General features: G+C 42.6%; 1 protein-coding gene across 4 annotated transcripts in view; it reads right to left on the reverse strand.

Annotated features, from left to right (window-relative positions):
* The window catches only part of KIF24 (kinesin family member 24), a 185,323-nt gene that overhangs the window by 137,725 nt on the left and 28,870 nt on the right, over window positions 1-18,728 (reverse strand). For all 4 annotated transcript variants that reach the window (XM_033935497.1, XM_033935505.1, XM_033935478.1 and 1 more), the window contains exon 2: window positions 2,228-2,860. In XM_033935497.1, the coding sequence (XP_033791388.1) occupies window positions 2,228-2,850 (623 nt within the window). In that variant the 5' untranslated portion in view covers window positions 2,851-2,860. The remainder of the gene's footprint in view (window positions 1-2,227; window positions 2,861-18,728) is intronic.

Here is an 18,728-nt window from a genome sequence, read left to right on the forward strand (position 1 = left end):
GCAGGACACCGGTAGGAGCTTCTACACGATGGGGGCGGGGGCGGGAGGCTGTGGGGGTGCGAGCGGTCCTTCAGGGTGGGCGTGTGGGTGCGAGTGCGTTTGAGCGGTCCTTCGGGGTGGGGGTGCGAGCGGTCCTGCGGGGGGGCATCAGGCTTTCGGGGTGGGGACAGGACTTCAAGGGAGAGAGGAGAGTCGGGGCGGGCGAAAGGAGAGTCGGGCGGCGACAGGAGAGTCGGGCAGCATGCGCGGTATACGGGTGTGTGCGGTATATAAAAATTTCTGTACATAAATTTGTGTTTTCCGCGCGCTATACCCGTGTGCGCGTTTTACACGGGTACGCGTTATCTACGTGAAAATACGGTAGTCCTTCTATTATTTTGATGTAGAATGGAATAGATGCAATGGGTCTGTAGTTGGCTGTTTGGTCTATCGGTCCTTTGGGGTCTTTGAGGATCAGGGTGATGATGATTTTGCTGAGGTTGGTAGGGTAGTGGCCGTTTATTAGCGAGATTTGTATCCAGTTTAGAAGAAGAGCGCGGAATTTTGTGCTGGATGTTTTTAGGAGATATGGTGGGCAGTTGTTGAGGTCACAGGATGCATGGCTGTATTTTTTGTAGTATTTGTTGAATTCAGGCCATTGTATGTTGGGGAATTGAGACCATATTCTATCTATCTTATTCTATCTATATAAAGTCAAGCATTAGATTAGATTAGATTATAAGCACCAGTTAGAGAATCGTGGAACTGTTCCCCCCCTTCACCCGCAATGATCATGGCATGAGGGATGCCCAGTCCCTCCTGCCTGGCATTCGCTGCGACACCCCCCAACCCCCACAACAATCACAGCAGGAGAGAGGCCCAATTTCTCCTGCCGCGATCCCCCGATGATAAAGTGGATGGAAATTCCTCTCATATCAGGAAAGACTAAAAAGATTTGGGCTCTTCAGCTTGGAAAAGAGATGACTGAGGGGAGATATGATTGAAGTCTACAAAATCCTGAGTGGTGTAGAACAGGTACAAGTGGATTGATTTTTCACTCTTGTCAAAAATTACAAAGGCTAAGGGACACTCGAAGTTACAGGGAAATACTTTTAAAACCAAAAGGAGGAAATTTTTTTCACTCAGAGACTAGTTAAACTCTGGAACACATTGCCAGAAGTTGTGGTAAGAGCGGATAGCGTAGCTGGTTTTAAGAAAGGTTTGGACAAGTTTCTGAAGGAAAAGTCTATATTCTGTTATTGAGAAAGATATGGGGGAAGCCACTGCTTGCCCTGGATTGGTAGCATGGAATATTGCTATTCCTTGTGGATTGGCCACCATGAGAACAGGCTACTGGGCTTGATGGACCATTGGTCTGACCCAGTAAGGCTATTCTTATGTAACCCGGCAGGAGGGATGCCCAATCCCTCCTGCTGCGATCTCTTGAACCCTCCCACCAAGTTCCCTGGCTGGAGGGCTGCGATCTCCTGAATCCTCTCGCAATGTTCCCCAGCAGGAGGGATGCCCAATCTCTCTTGCCAACACCCTGCGAATCCCCCTCTAAAGATTGGGGGCAGGATGAATGCCCAATCCCTCCTGCTGACACCCCCCCACTCCCCCGAAGGTTTGCTCCTGGTCCCTCCCATGGAAGTTTGCCTCCCACCCCCAACCGGACCCCCCACCCCCACCAGGATCCCACCCAGACCGTCCCAACCTGGTTTAGTTGGTCAGACAGATGGTTCCTGCCTGTATACGGCTGGCAGGCCCGCCTTCAAAGGAATGGCAGGCATGCCCCTTCCCAGTGCATCTTGGGATGCACCAGGGAGAGGCCTAAGGACCCAATTGGCCCAGGTGTCTAAGGCCCCTCCTATAGGAGGGGCCTTAGGCACCTAGGCCAACTGGAATGTTAGGTCCATCTCCCAGTTCATTCTGCGATGCACTGGGAGTGGCGTAAGATTCCAAATGGCCAGATCTCCTAGGCCCTTCCTATGAGGGGTGGCTTAAGGGATCTGGTCAATTGGAATCAGGGCTTTATGCCCCTCCCCAGTGCATCCAAAGGGCAGTCTTGATACACTGGAGAAAATCTCACAAGCCTACATACAGGGAGGGAGGAAACTGCTCCAAGAAAATTATTATGAGTTGAGAGGCAGGATAAGCAGATTTGACACAAGAGGGTTATAAATGAAGAATGACAAATGAGAGAATTGAGAAAAGAGCATTGAAATTAGTGGAGCCAAATTGCTATTACCTGATGTATGAATGAGGAACTCCATAATTGTACCCTGAGCCATGAGTTACTGTGTGAATGACCGGGCTATCATTCTGTTCCACATGTTGTGGATTATTATTCAATGAAAACATCTCTTTAGAGTTCAACTCGTCTTGTGCACAAGTAGCTGCATTCAAGATTGCTCTTGCAATATTTTTACAATATTGTGTGCCAGGCAGCAGAATATGTCCCGGCTCTTCCAATAAATTTTCCTCATGTTTCTTAGCAGACAAATCAGGCACACTGAGTAATTCCAACTTGTTAATGGGAACTAGTCCATCATTTTTCTCAAAAAATGTATCAAATTTTAGCTGCCTACGAGGACCTGACCTGGCTGCTTGTGGCAAAAAGTAGATACAACCAGGTTGTAAAGGTTGTTGGTTTCTGCTTGTTTCATCTTCTTCCTCCTGCACATTCTGGATGATTTGGATGAGTCTGAAAAGGCGCTTTCGGTCTTCCATGTTATGAACCCCCAGCTTGGCATAATCCTTCATAGTGATTGTAGCTAATTCTTCTGTGTCCTGAAGACCAACAGCAACAAAGTGAGGGTAGTACTTTTCCAGTTCTGCCTCACAAAGGCACTCGTATAGGCAAGATGTCATCTTTGCATAGCTAAAATAAAATGACAAAAAAAACCACATTTTTATTTTCTTTGCAATAACAGATTTCTTATTGTTTTATTTCTTCAGGGAAAGGATCCTTGTAACATTTTTCTACATTCATTTCTTTATAGGCTCATTGAATTCCTACATTTCATGGTCTTTCAACCATTTTAATTTTATCCATTCCATAACTGTAGGTTTTATATTTTCAAGCTCTATAGCAGTGGTCTCAACTCAAACTCAAACCCTTTGCAGGGCCACATTTTGGATTTGTAGGTACTTGGAGGGCCGCAGAAAAAATAGTTAATATTTTATTAAAGAAATGACAATTTTGCATGAGGTAAAACTCTTTATAGTTTATAAATCTTCCCCCCCCCCCCCGAAGGCCTGCATGTTCCCTCCTTCTTTACAGCATCCTCCAGCTTCCCCCTTAGCCTCCTGGTCTTAGTTTCAGCTAATTACTGCAGCCTGCAGAGAGGATCGCCAGTGCTGTAGCGTTCTTTGCAGGCTGCCATCGGCCTCCACAGCACGTTCCCTCTGCTACGGTCCCGCCCCTCCTCTGACATCAGGGGTAGGATTACGGCAGAGGGAACGTGCTGCTAAAGATGACGGCAGCCTGCAAGGATCGCTACAGCACCGGCAATCCTCTCTGCAGGCTGCAGTAATTATCTGAAGGTAAGAGCGGAAGGCCAGGGGGGAAGCCGGAGGACGCTGCAAAGAGCGGGCAGCACTAGTACAGACCGCGGGCCACAAAATAGTACCTGGCGGGCCGCATGTGGCTCCCAGGCCGCGAGTTTGAGACCACTGCTCTATAGTAAATGAAAGATTTCACAACTACGAAACAAAAAGATGAATTTCTTACCCTTTATGCCGAGGCTTTCACATACAGTAAGTATTGTGATAAATTTCTGATAGCTTATCTGATAGCTTATCTTTTCAAATACAGCATACAATTTAAAAGGGAATGAAATAAAGGCCAAAGTCCTCTAATTTCCTTGATATAGACATTATGGATGATGTAAAGGGTAAGGGAGATGGGACTTGATATACAGATTTTTCTGTGTGGTTATAATCAAAGTGGCTTATATTTTAGATGGGTACTTATTTTGTACCTGGGGGAAATGAAGTGATAAGTGACTTGCCCAGAGCCACAAGGAGCTGCAGTGGGAATTGAACTTGCAACCTCAGGGTGCAGAGGCAGCTGTTCTAACCACTAGGCCAGTGTTTCCCAACTTCTTCAAGCCAAGTATCCCCTAGATCGAAAAATTTTCAGCCGAGTACCCCCGAGCACCGAGCAGCAGAGATTTTGAAATGGACATTTTATTGTTTAACAGTAACTAACTAGGCAACATATATAACAAATATAGGTCACTGGAACTGGCGTACAGACCAAGGCATATTTTGCATGATCTGCTGTATGATTTTGGTCTTATATAAACTAGCCCTTTGACAATGGTGTGTCATTCTTACAAACTGAGTGAAAAGAAAGAATGGCAGTTGGATAGGGCCTATTTATAAGGAGACATAGTAACATAGTAGATGACAGCAGATAAAGACCCGAATGGTCCTTCTAGTCTGCCCAATCTGATTCAATTTAAAAATTTGTTGGGTTTTTTTTTTCTTCTTCTCCTTAGCTATTTCTGGGCAAGGATCTAAAGCTCTGCCCAGTACTGTTCTTAGGTTTCAACTACTGAAGTCTCCATCAAAGCTCACTCCAGTCCATCTACACCCTCCCAGCCACTGAAGCCCTCCCCTGCCCATCCTCCTCCAAACAGCCATATACAGACACAGACCATGCAATTCTGCCCAGTACTGGCCTTAGTTCTTCAATATTTACTATTATTTTCTGATTCTAGATCCTCTGTGCTCATCCCATGCTTTTTTGAACTCCGTCACCGTTTTCCTCTCCACCATCTCTCTTGGGAGCGTATTCCAGACATCCACCACCCTCTCCGTAAAGAAGAATTTCCTTACATTGCTCTTGAGTCTCCCACCCCTCAACCTCAAATTATGTCCTCTGGTTTTACCATTTTCCTTTTTCTGTAAAAGATTTTATTCTACATTAATACCTTTCAAATATTTGAACGTCTGAATCATATCTCCCCTTTCCCTCCTTTCCTCTAAGGCAGGGGTGTCCAATGTCGGTCCTCGAGGGCCGCAGTCCAGTCGGGTTTTCAGGATTTCCTCAATGAATATGTATGAGATCTATTTGCATGCATATTCATTGGGGAAATCCTGAAAACCCGACTGGACTGCGGCCCTCGAGGACCGACATTGGACACCCCTGCTCTAAGGTATACATACTCAGGGCTTCCAGTCTCTCCTCATAAGTCTTTTCTCGCAAACCTTCTATCATTTTTGTCGCCCTCCTCTGGACCGCTTCAAGCCTTTTTGTGTCCTTCACCAGAAACGATCTCCAAACAATACTCCAAGTGGGGCCTCACCAACGACCTGTACAGGAGCATCAGCACCTTCGTTCTTCTACTGGTTACACGTCTCTTTATACAGCCCAGCATCCTTCTGGCAGCAGCCACTGCTTTGTTGCACTGTTTTTTTGCCCAAGATCTTCGGACACTATCACCCCAAGGTCCCTCTCCCCATCCGTGCATATCAGCCTCTCCCCAGCTCCTTCTGATTATTAATCCCCAAATGCATTACTCTGCATTTCTTTGCTTTGACTTTTAGTTGCCAGATTTTAGACCATTCCTCTAACTTTTGTAGATCCTTTTTCATGTTTTCCACTACCTTCTTGGTGTCTACTCTGTTACAAATCTTGGTATCATCTACAAAAAGGCAAACTTTTCCTTCTGATCCTTCAGCAATGTCACTCAAACATATTGAACAGGATCGGCCCCAGCACTGAACCCTCAGGGACTCCAATACTCACCTTTCCTTCCTCCAAACGACTTCCATTAACCACCACCCTCTGGCATCAAGGAAGATCTCCAAGAAAATTGCATTAGTGACCAATACAGTTTCATCTTTTCTCTGGGAAAATTAAACATGAAATCTGATAGGTCACTATGAGCAAGTTCTCTCACACACATCCCACCTGCCTTCAGACACCCTTCCCTTCTATTTCTCTCTCACATACACATCCCACCTACCTTTCTCTCACAGAGATTGTTGATTTTGCTGTCTGATGAGCAAGATCAACAGGCTCTTCTTGCAGTTCAACACATTAATTACTGCAAAATATCTAAAGCCCTGTCTGATGTTATAATAAACTATATTAAAAAGTTTTGATATAAGCTCTGTAATGCCAATACACAATTCTGCCACTGCAAAAAACGAGTTGGAACATTACCATACATAGAAATATAATGGCAGATAAAGGCCAAATAGCTCATCCAGTCTGACCATCCACAGCATCCATTATCTCCTCCTCTCCCCAAGAGATCCCACATGCCTGTCCCACGTTTTCTTGAATTCAGACACAGTCTTTGAACGGACACGTATCAGAACTTTAGTAAGTGTCCTTAGGCATATGTTGTTTAAAGATGCAAAGGTAGGCCCTGTTTATCTTTCCCTTCTTTGAAGATGGTATAAGGACATCTATGTTTGTCTTTCTTTCTTTGACATGAATGTTTAAACAGAGTTGTAGTGAAGTGAATTCAATTGTTTTGTTAAGCCGTATTTACAGACAGCTTTAGTTAAGAAGCTCTGCTGGTCAAGGCTTTTTCTGACCCTCTGTGGACTTCAATCTCTAGATAGGAAAAATGCTGATGTGTTTAAAGTTTCATGTGACCTTACGTCACATGCTGACACATGCTGGCAAACCTGATTCGTATAAATATGTGAAACTCATAATAAAAGACGGACATATTTGAAAGATGGTTTCTGGTCTTTAAGATGTGTCCCCAGGTACCTGACTTACATATGACAGAGACAGAGAAAGTATGGGGCAGGAATTGGGACCTGAATCCTTTTCAGTTGGGGGCTCGTCCGGGATGGGCAGATGATATCACCGGTATTTTGTGAGTATTTCTGAATTTTTTCTGTTCTTTAATACTCACTGGGTAGTGGTGACCTGTACCCAACCCCTTATTTTAAGTTCAAGCTTTGGGTTCTATTATGGAGTTTTTTTGGGAAAAATCTCGGGGTACTTTCGGTAAGCGCCCCTCATATATATAAGCAGCTGCCATTCTTTCGGAAAGAATGAAATTATTTATAGAACCCCCCTGCCCACTCTGTCATTTGTAAGGTTAAAAACTTTTATAGAGTTTAAGATTTTATTGTCTCTTATTACTGTACCTCGCTTATAAGGTAAGATAAGCGAATATTTTTGCATTGTTATATTGCTTTTGTAATGAGTCATAAAGGCACTTACTCCTAGACAAATGAGACTTGTACGGCTGTGTGTGTGTATGACATTTTTCCTTCAGCTCCCATCTTTCTGTGTCACCAATGTTTACTACTGAGGTAGGACATGCTGTTATGTGGAATGAATTGAATGCGCTGTTTGAATCAGTCTAAGATCTTTCCCTTGTAGTTAAAAAAAAGAAAAAAGAAAAAGAAAAAATTCCGTTTTAAAGGTTTTCTTTCTTGTGCAGAGCAAAGCTAATCTGTTCTTTGCTTTCATTATCAGGGTCTGTGCATGAATGTTTTTGTCCCTTCCCCCAGACTTCTCTGTTTGGGCTTCCACTGACCCCCTATAGTGCTTCTTTGAAGTTACTCATTCTTGGTTTTATAAAGCAGTAAGGTGAGATTCCACTGCTCGTCTCTTGACTTTTCTCCGGCATTATCAAAACCACCATCTCTTCTTATAATACGCCCATCGCTCTTGTTGCCAAAGCTAATGGCATTCCCTGTTTCGTCCTAGATTTCGGGCTGTTAGAGTTTTGGTAATTCTCATTGCCCTTATGTTTCTTCCACCATTCCACCGGCAGCCAATGATTTTTTTCTGTCATTGTCCTAAAGAATGTTTTATTTTTAGTCCCTTTGGTGAGGCTGCCTTCACCTTTAAGCAACAGTATACCTAGTGTAGAATTGCCCTTCAGGCTATTCTACAAGTCATGCACTGCCCCTCATGGTCCTATTCTCATTTTGTACAACTTTTTGTGTTCCATAATTCAGGAGACCTGTCAGGCTGATAGTTTGTACCTTTTATAATGGTTGTCTGTGTGTGGTCACAAGGTGTCATGAAATAAACTGCACTGGTGCACATCTGAAGTGAAATACCTGGGTTTTGTCTTGTCTCATGGTCAGAGGAAAATCTGCACTTTCTGCATTGCTGCTGTTCTGCCCCGCCCAGCTAACAAGAAAGACATGCTTACTTTTCTTGCTATGATTGGTCACTGCCGCCAATGGATCTCTGCTTGTTCCTTCTATGACCAGATTTTGAGACAGACCCTGGTTTCTGAAATGACTGCTCTTATCAGATGGACTTATGAAATGTTGGACATTTAAGATGTGCTTTGGTTTCTAGCTCAAGTTTGGGTTTTCCTGCTTATGCCCACATGTTTTATCTCTTTGTTTGGGACTATTGTAACACCATGAAGGGAGAACATGGCGGTAAGTTACGCTCTGTTGCCTTTTTTTATAGTCACTCCTGTTCAAGTTCCCTGGCTGCTTGTGCTATGGTGGTAGAGATGGTTACTTTTCTGATCCTAGGTCACCCCATTACCCTTCATACTTTTCACGATGTCCAATTTTTCACAGCTTCAGTCCTTTGTTACCACCCCCTCCTCTGAATTTGATGCCTGGCGTTTGGCAGGTGCCCAAAGCCGCCCTTTTGGACGGACTTTGGTGCAAAGAGGGGAAACCCTGGATACCAGCTGCTAGCTCTTCCTTATTCATTGCTCAATATCATGGTATTGGTTATCGTAGTGCTCGCTCGACATTTTAACTTCTTGCTAGTGATATTTTCATTCTTGACCTTTTGCTCCTTGATACAGATATATATAGCTCAATAATTACAGCTGGCACGGTTGTGAATTGAAAATAAATTGGAAAATACAATTCCTTTCTATTGTTTTAGCTGAAATTAGGATGTTGCTAATTTAAAATGTTTTTTCCGGATTTATACATAGCCATCCCAGATCCGTTTTGGCACAGATATTTCTAATGTTTTCCACGGGTCCTCTTTATCACTGCAGAGATAGAGACGCTCCAAAGAGACATTAGCTTTATGCCTTTTTTCAAATATGAGATGGTTATGATATACATTATTTGTTGTTTTGGTTTTTTTATATCAATGTGTTTATTTGCAGAGTTAAATTCAGCCCTGCACACTTGACAGATGGAGTAATAGCTCCACGCTTAAAACTTTATGTTTTGTCTGTGTCATGTCTACTTGTTTCAGTTTAGTGGGTACCCCAGGATACATAACATTGGCCATTTTTAGAGCTCTTTTTCCACTTCTTACTAGCCTAACTGCGCAATGTTCTTTTACTTTTAGCTTTTATATTCTGAATATAGTTTAGTTAGGGGTTATAAGAAAAAGCTTTATTTTATACAGCATTTATTTCGTGGTGTTCCCTACATATGATCCATTCAATATACATTTCTGAATACATTCAGTACATCAGTATGGTCTCTCTGAAGTGCATAATAGTTATATGAAGCACGAAAAAACATATCCTTTTGGATTGTTCAATTAAGAACCTTAAGTAACTGAGTATTGTCTCTCTTTTGCCATGGCTATGCCAAGTAAATGAATTGGTATTGTTGCATGTTGCCACATTCAGTACAGGCAACATGGTTTCTCTTGTTTTCTATCTCTTATTTGGATTACATTGGAGTACAGCTGCTGAATGATATTTGGAATGCTTTCCAAGCATTTCTTTTCAAGTATCTCTTTCTGTATGCACAGACATCTGGCTGCTCTCCCTTTGAGATTCTCACGGGATGACCTTTCCCCGCCCCATGGGTAGATTTTCCCTTGATACAGGAGGAATACGTCTAAAAGCTAATTGAAATATTAGGGCTTGTTCAAAGAAACGTGTCTTGCACTTCTCCTTTCTCTCCACAGATTCCTACCCATTTTTTCCAGCCTGGTGATTATCCAGCAGCTTTCCAAGGATCGGAAGCAGACGGATTTCCCCTTTGGCCTTCCCACTACTGTGATCGCTGTGACCAGGCCCGCTGCACTCACTGAGGAGTTTCCTGTTTGGATCCACGCAAGTCGCTTGAAGAGGGTTAACCTAAAACCCCAGAAGCAAGTCTTCCCTGCGCAGATTTCACCTCCTCCAGTGGAACAACATGATGATCTCATTGCAGCATTCTACCAACTTTATCATTCTCTTACTGGCACCGCTGCTGCTAGTTTTTCTCCCTGTATGGATCATTTCTAACTGGGTCTACAGGGATGATGTGTTCTGGGTCCACGACACTTTCTGCCCATACCCATCTGTAAATGACATTCCTGCTGTAAACAGCACCCCCGACACCTCTTTGCGAACACGACGTCAAGCTGGACTACTCCCTCGCAAAGGCTGTCCTTCAATTGGAATCCAGAAAAGACCGATAGTATGCTACCCTTTGGTATAATTCCAGCAGTGTGCAAGTTGCCACCTTCTCCTTTGAGTATTGTGACATTGTAGACTGTTCATCAATTGATATCCCAAGGCTGTGCTATTGGTCCTCAGAGATTCCTAAAACTAAGGACATATATATATGTATATGTTACTGACTCACGTTGAGGGGTTAAGTGTGCATTCTGGGGAGTGGTAGGGTGGAATATTTATACTGACTGGGCTTATAAACTAGAAAATACCCTGAAAAACAGTGGAACCAAAATGGTAAATCACTGCTTACTTGTATGGCCCTTCATAAGGTTGGACACTGTTATAGGAAAAGTGTTCCTGCACAAATTATTAAGCTTTCTCTTACTATTGACAACCCTAGACCTACTGATGAAGGTATGTACATTATGGACATGTGGTTTAAGGGTGGGTCTAGCTATCATCAGTTTTCTTACGGGATCTATCTACCTCCACTCATCCTCTCCCGCCATCTTGTGGGGGCCCCAAAAAATACTAACCCACTGGCCCCTACATTCAATAAACTTACTGACATGATGGCTATTGCCAATCCCACTTTTGAAGATATTGTGGCTGTTGAGGTAGGGTTTTCAGAACGTAACCTTTGGTTAGAATGGATGAAATTCACTGCTGATCAACATAATAAGAGTAATTGTTACATATGTGCTCAAGCTAGACCCCATCTAGGAACCGTACATCTGGACCTCCCTCCTGGTATCCAACCATGCCTTTTTGGGTTATTTACCAATATCTCCTCTAATTTTACCTATCCTCTTTGTGCACTGCAGTGTTCTAAATACCCTTTGTTGCCAGGACAGCAAAAGCTTGATATTGCCGTTATCATCTATAAGGGCAATTACACATGTCATGTTTCTAATCTGACACAGAGTAGTTTTGTAGGTAATTTACCCCCAGGTTATTGTTCTGTCTTGGCTCATAGGTATGCCCCATTGTTGCTGCATCAGATTTGATATTTACTGGCTTTATGGAGACTTTTGGCTCCCTGTTAAGCTACCCAGCCAGTGGATAGGCCAGTGCACTTTAGTTAAGGTTACTATGCTTCTGCATATTCTTTCTGAAAGGCATCCTTCATATTCACATGGTTTTTCCTTTTACTTGTCTTGATATAAATCTGATCACATGTATACATAGATGCTATAGGGGTCCCAAGAGGGGTCCCGAGCTCAGGTTAAGGCTGGGTTTGAGTTCCTTATTCCCTTTATTACTATTAATAAGAATGTTGATCGGATTAGTTAAAATTATTATAATCAGCAACGCTTTTTGAACTATTCTAGGGACGCCTTGCAAAGTATTACTGATCAATTAGGCTCCACTTCTTAGATGGTTCTCAAAATCATATGGCCCTAGATATGATTCTAGCTGAGAATTCTGAAAAATTCTCCTCAGTATTTTATGCTGTTGTACTTTTCTTTCTGACAATATAGGTCCTCCTATGGACATTCAGAAATTAGCAGACCTCTTTGCTGAGTTCAAATGTAACTCTGATTTATCTAATTCTTGGGATCAGCACTTTAGTTGAATGCATAATCTCTTATTATTTGCACTCTTGTCTTGACTGCTCATGTACTGTGTTATTCGTATTACAGCTCCTAAAAAGACCCCTCCTTGAGAGACATACCTAGGGTATTACTCCCTTCCAGCTCATGCTGTGTATTTGTGACGTCATTTACATGACGTAAGAGGGGAATTGAACGGACACGTATCAGAACTTTAGTAAGTGTCCTTAGGCATATGTTGTTTAAAGATGCAAAGGTAGGCCCTGTTTATCTTTCCCTTCTTTGAAGATGGTATAAGGACATCTATGTTTGTCTTTCTTTCTTTGACATGAATGTTTAAACAGAGTTGTAGTGAAGTGAATTCAATTGTTTTGTTAAGCCGTATTTACAGACAGCTTTAGTTAAGAAGCTCTGCTGGTCAAGGCTTTTTCTGACCCTCTGTGGACTTCAATCTCTAGATAGGAAAAATGCTGATGTGTTTAAAGTTTCATGTGACCTTACGTCACATGCTGACACATGCTGGCAAACCTGATTCGTATAAATATGTGAAACTCATAATAAAAGACGGACATATTTGAAAGATGGTTTCTGGTCTTTAAGATGTGTCCCCAGGTACCTGACTTACATATGACAGAGACAGAGAAAGTATGGGGCAGGAATTGGGACCTGAATCCTTTTCAGTCTTTATCTCCAAAATCCCTACCGGGAGCCTATTCCATACATCTACCACCCTTTCTGTAAAAAAAGTATTTTCTTAGATTATTCTGCTACCTTCTACTCAACCAGTTCTAACCCCGTCTATCACTTTGGGGTCCATCCCAAGGGTACGCAGTTTATTTATTAGAAGCCTGTGTGGAACACTGTCAAAGGATTTACTAAAATCTAAATATACAACATCTAACACACTCCCTCTATCCAATTCTCTGGGTTACCTAGACAAAAAAATTGATCAAATTTGTCTGACAAGTCCTACCTCTAGTGAGTCCATGTGGCCTCACGTTTTGTAATCCACTGGATTCCAGAAACTTCACTATTCTTTGTTTTAAAAGCGTTTCCATTAATTTACTTATCACAGAAGTGAGACTTAACGGCCTGCAATTCCCTACTTCTTTCTTACTTCCACTTTTATAGAGAGGGATCACATCTGCTCTTCTCCAGACCTCCGGTACCACTCCTAATTCTAGAGAAGCATTGGGAAAAGTCAGCCAGCAGAGCAGCCAGAACTTCCTCAAGTTCCTTCAGTACCCACGGATATACACCCTCTGGCCCCATCGCTTTGTTCATCTTTTAGCCAGCTCTTCACCAACACAATCCTTTGAAAATCGATCAGAGCTACCACACCTCTATCACTTAGAGTGCAATGGCTTCTTTGATGATCCATGTACTGACAGGAGATTTTCCCTAGCATATTCTACGTCATGCACCATGGCATTTGCGATTTACATGGTCTTTTGTCATCCCAAAAAATATGTGGGCTAGACAACACGTTCCTTTAAAGATCAGAATGACAAAACATAAGAGCAGCATGTATAAATGTAGACTTCAAGTGCTGGTGGTGTTACATTGTTTAGATTACAACATGGACATAATATTTGAAGTCTTGAAATGCTGCATGGTAAATCACATTCCTTTTGACTTGGGTGATAACATAGAAACATGATGGCAGATAAAGGCCAAATGGCCCATCCATTCTGCCCATCTGCAGTAACCATTATCTCTTCCTCTCTCTAAGAGATCCCATGTGTCTATCCCAGGCATTCTTGAAATCAGACACAGTCTCTCCACCACCTCTATCGGGAGACTGTACCATGCATCTACCACCCTTTCTGTAAAAAAATATTTCCTTAGATTACTCCCGAGCCTATCCCTTCTTAACTTCATCCTATGACCTCATTCCAGAGCTTCCTTTCAAATGAAAGAGACTCGTGTATTTATGCCACGTATGTAGCCACTTATGTATTTAAACGTATCTATCATTTCTCCCCTCTCCCGCCTTTCCTCCAAAAGTATACAGATTGAGATCTTTATGTCTGTCCTCATATGCCATATGACGAAGACCACATACCATTTTAGTAGCCTTCTCTGGACCGACTCCATCCTTTTTATATCTTTTTGAAGGTGCGGCCTCCAAAATTGTACACACTATTCTAAATGAGGTCTCACCCAAGTCTTATACAGGGGCTTCAATACCTCCTTTTTCCTACTGACCATACCCCTCCCTACATACCCTAGCATCCTTCTAGCTTTTGCCGTCACCTTTTCAACATGTTTGGCTACCTTAAGATCATCACATACAATCACACCCAAGTCCAGCTCTTCTGTTTTGCACATAAGTTCTTCACCCCTTAAACTATACCATTCCCTTGGGTTTTTGCAGCCCAAATGCATGACCTTGCATTTCTTAGAATCAAATTTTAGCTGCCAAATTTCAGATCATTCCTCAAGCTTCGCCAGGTCTTTTTGCATGTTATTCATACCATCTGGGATGTCAATTCTATTGCAGATTTTGGTATCATCTGCAAAAGTCAAATCTTACCCGACAGCCCTGCAGCAATAACGTTTATAAAAATGTTAAAAAGAATAGGCCCAAGAACAGAACCTTGAGGCACACCACTGGTAACATCCCTTTCCTAAGAGCAATCTCCATGTATCACTACCCTTGTCGCCTTCCACTCAACCAGTTCTTGACCCAGCCCATCACTTAGGGATCCATCCTAAGAGCACCCAGTTTATTTATTAGATGTCTGTGTGAAACACTGTCAAAGGCTTTGCTAAAATCTAAATACACCACATCTAGTGCACTCCCCCTCTATCCAATTCTCTGGTCACCCAGTCAAAGAAATTGATCAGATTTCTAGAGGATTCCAGAAACTTCACCATTCTCTATTTTAAAAAAGTGTTTCCATTAATTTGCTTACCACAGAAGTCAGACTTATCAGCCTGTGATTCCCTACTTCTTCCTTACTTCCACTTTTGTGGAGAGGGACCACATCCGCCCTTCTCCAGCCTCCAGTACCACTCTCAACTCTAGAGACTCATTGAAAAAGTCAGTCAGAAGAACCACCAGAACTTCCCTAAGTTCCTTCAGCACCCTCGGATGTACACCATCTGGCCCCATTGCTTTGTCTACTTTTATTTCAGTTAGCTCCTCACGAACACAACCTTCTGAAAATCAATAAGAAAGTCCTTCACACCGACGATGGCCAGCATTTTGCAATTAAAGCTGGCTCAGGGTGTGGGTGGTCGGTGTAAAACCAAAAAAAAAGCAATTTTTATATGTTGACTTCTCCACTTCAGAAAACCTTAAATACTTAATTAAATCTAATAAATGTATCTGCTACCTAAAGCATCATCAAAATGATGTCTGTTACTGCTCTTCAAAGATGGCCATGGCGTTACCTGAATGATCTTAAATAAAACTACTAATGTCACTTCTTTTGAATCATAGGGAGTCTCGCAATGTTCAGTTGTGGATTACAAATATATGATATATCAATGAATATGAAATTATTGTGAGGTGAACTATCACAAGTTGCAGGAGATGCATTCACCATTCCATTTAAAGTCTGATCGGACGTGTTACACCCTGAGGCAGCAGATTTGTGAAACGTTGGCCACCGTTGGTGTACCGATCAGCTGAAGATAAGTTGAAAAGATTTTTCTCCTATCTTTTTATGTCCTTTATAAACACAGCACAGCACAGAGCTTTTCTCACATTGGACAAAGGTTTTTTGCCAATGAGGTGACCGCTCAACCACCTTTGTAACCACATTTGTGGAGGTGGAAGGGCCCTTGTCTGAAACTTTTTTCTTCTTTTTCATAATGTTATAAACCTGCCTTTATGCCACTTGAATTTTGCACTAACTATAGTGGAAGTGTTTTCATGATATTTGAGTCATTTTTGGCTATCACAAGTTTAATAACATAACAACAAATTTCTAGACCACATAACCATAAGTTCTATGCGGTTTACAAAAGATTATACTAAAGAAAGAAAACATAGGTTTTATGAAGAGTACAGAAATAACTAATTTGTCAAAAATTTAGAAAAAAAGATAAGTCTTCAGCAACTTTCTAAAGTATTCATATGAGATGGAACTTGTCAAGAGTAATCGGAAACCTTTGTCATGACATGCTGCCTGATAAGCAATGGTATGCTCATGATATTTCTTACTTTTGCAGCCCTTAACCGAAGGAATAACAAACAGAGCATGTGATCTTCTATTATTCTTCTGTGGTAGGTTAATCTATCTATATAGGTAATTCCAATAGTATAACCAAATCAGTAAATTTTTTTGATACAACTGTAAAAGTAATCTGAAAGTAAATGAAGCCTTCGTCTGCTTGTAAATATTAAAGATTATACCAGCAAGAATGAGTCTTTCTGTAGAAAACCACGATTTAAAATTCTGACAAGTGATTTAAATCAAATCCATCCTATCTAGCCTTGATGTCCACTATTTCTACAGCACTCCCATAAAAGGAATTAATACACACAGTGTGGAGCACAATACAAATAACTCCAAGTAAGCAGAAGCTCCTATAGAAGACCATTTAAAATTAAGAGGTGGCTATAGAGCTGTTTAAAGTGTACAAAACAGGTCTGTAAGTTCTTCTTTAGAACTGACTAATAATGTTTCCGCAGTAACGTTCCACAGTAACTGACTCTAGGGATATCTAGTGGTAACCGTGGGAATTTTTCTTTTCCTTTCTACCTAATATAGATTTTAGCAATCAAACTAAGAAGGTAATTTTGTAATATCTCAAGTCATGCTTCAATAATTACAGTTTTGTGTATGTCAGTTGAAATTTGAACTAGTACTATTTATTATTTCTACAGTACTACCAGATGCACACAGCGCCGTACATTAAACATGCAAGAAACGGTCCCTGCTTGAAAGATCAACATATGGTTTTCATGAAGGGGCAAACATGGGAAGAAGAGGTAGTGAGGGTAGGGGCTACAGAGGGAATGAAAACGGATATAGTGTATCACAAACTGCTAGATAGGACCTAAACACAGCTTCAAAAAAGTGGAATTGAGCCTGGATTTGAATACCGCCAGGGATGGAGCCTGGTGTTCTGATTCAGGCAGGATTTTCCAGGCATATGGTGAAGCAATGCGTAGTCGGAAGTAGAGGACTTCAAGGCCGAGGCTGCCACCGGGGCCAAGGACTTATCTACCGGCCGCTCCATAGCACCGAAGAGCTGAAGGATCCTAGCACGCCACCTACAAAGGGCCCGTGGTTGAAGAGTGGCACAGCGCAGGTATGACTCTGTACAGTGGTCAGAACCCAGGCACTGAATGCACCAACGATGAGGGTCGCTAATGTAGATGACCCGACCATGCTGGCTACACTTCTTGAACCCGGTAACAGGTCGGACATAGGTGAGAAGTACAGCCGCAGCCGAACGAGGGCTGGCGGCCTGGCCTAAGCCCGGGGGCCCCCGGGCCGAAGCAGCAGAAGAAAATAACAAAACACAAAATTTATATTTTTTTTTCTAAGACGCGCCGCACAGCGACTAACACTACCAAAAACAATAAAGAAAGCCACGGTGCAGAGAAGGTAATTAGTCGGCACGCAGAGCTGAGGAACAGGGCTTCTTGGCTCCGCAGAAAACGAAGAACTGAGGCCATGCTGAGGAGACTTGCGCCCTGACACGGGCGGGAAGTCACTCGCACATGTGCGGTGCAGCACTCGCAAACTTTAAAGATCTTCAAGCAAGTTTGCTTGCGAGGCTGTCCGCGACGGGGCTCTGTGGATGACGTCACCCACATGTAGAGAATATGCTGCCTGCTTGTCCTGGGATAATGGACCTTCCCGTCTTATGCATGGAATTGTAGTTGGGGAACTGCGCACTTGCTGGGAAAACCACTGGTGCCAGCATGGCCGCAATCCCCGAGGGTTCCATGCAGCCTTTATTAATCTTGGAAGCTTAAAACATATTGATGAATTCAGGGGGAACCCCCGTCTAGGACGTCTAGATGGCCCCTGCTCCTAGATGGCTCACTAGCTCCTTTCTTAGGTTTTGCAGCAATGCCACAGCTGCGCTTTATCAGGGACATACTTGTGCTGCTCCCCAGCTCAAACCTGGAATTTATTCTGGCCCTTGAAACCATCTGGGTATTAACACTTCCCCGAGGGACTAGAGGGGTCTAAGCCAGCGGCCCCCATACCCCCTTCATGAGCCGCACAGCACATGGGACACAGATGATCCTCAGATAGCCATCCACCACAAATTTGGCAAGAATCCACAGTATACTATTCTGAGGAGTCCATCACACCTGTTTTTATGCAAAATCTAGGTGTTTTGAAGCACAAGCTTTTTTTTCACATTGAGAAATCCAAGATAGCTGCCGCGGCAGTGATTTTAGTACCACAGTCTGTCTCATCTTTGGCGTCAAGAAATCAGATCATGTAAGCTCATATTACAAAAAAATACATTGGCTGCCTGTGAAAGCAAGGGTCATCTTTAAATTTGCTTGCCTTTGCTTCAAAACCATAACAGGTTCATCCCCAATATATCTGTCTCACCATTTTGAATTTCCAGGCGCAACCTGTACACGTAGGGCTAGATTCACTAAGCCCACCGATCAAGTTCTGACCACTTAGCAACCCCTATACAACCTGATTTCCCTCTGACCCGATTCACTAACCTCTGTCCCGATCATTACATTACATTACATTACATTAGTGATTTCTATTCCGCTTGTGCCTTGCGGTTCTAAGCGGATTACATTAGAAGATGGCTGGTCATTTCCAGGCGATGACAATACAATTATATGTATAACTTTACAAACTTTACAATCATCCTCCATTCCGAGCAAGCAAATGAGGGGGAACGGCATTCAAATGTAGGCAGGAAGCGATTCACT

Source organism: Geotrypetes seraphini, chromosome 1 (assembly GCF_902459505.1).
Source record: "Geotrypetes seraphini chromosome 1, aGeoSer1.1, whole genome shotgun sequence".
Classification (NCBI taxonomy): Eukaryota; Metazoa; Chordata; class Amphibia; order Gymnophiona; family Dermophiidae; genus Geotrypetes; species Geotrypetes seraphini.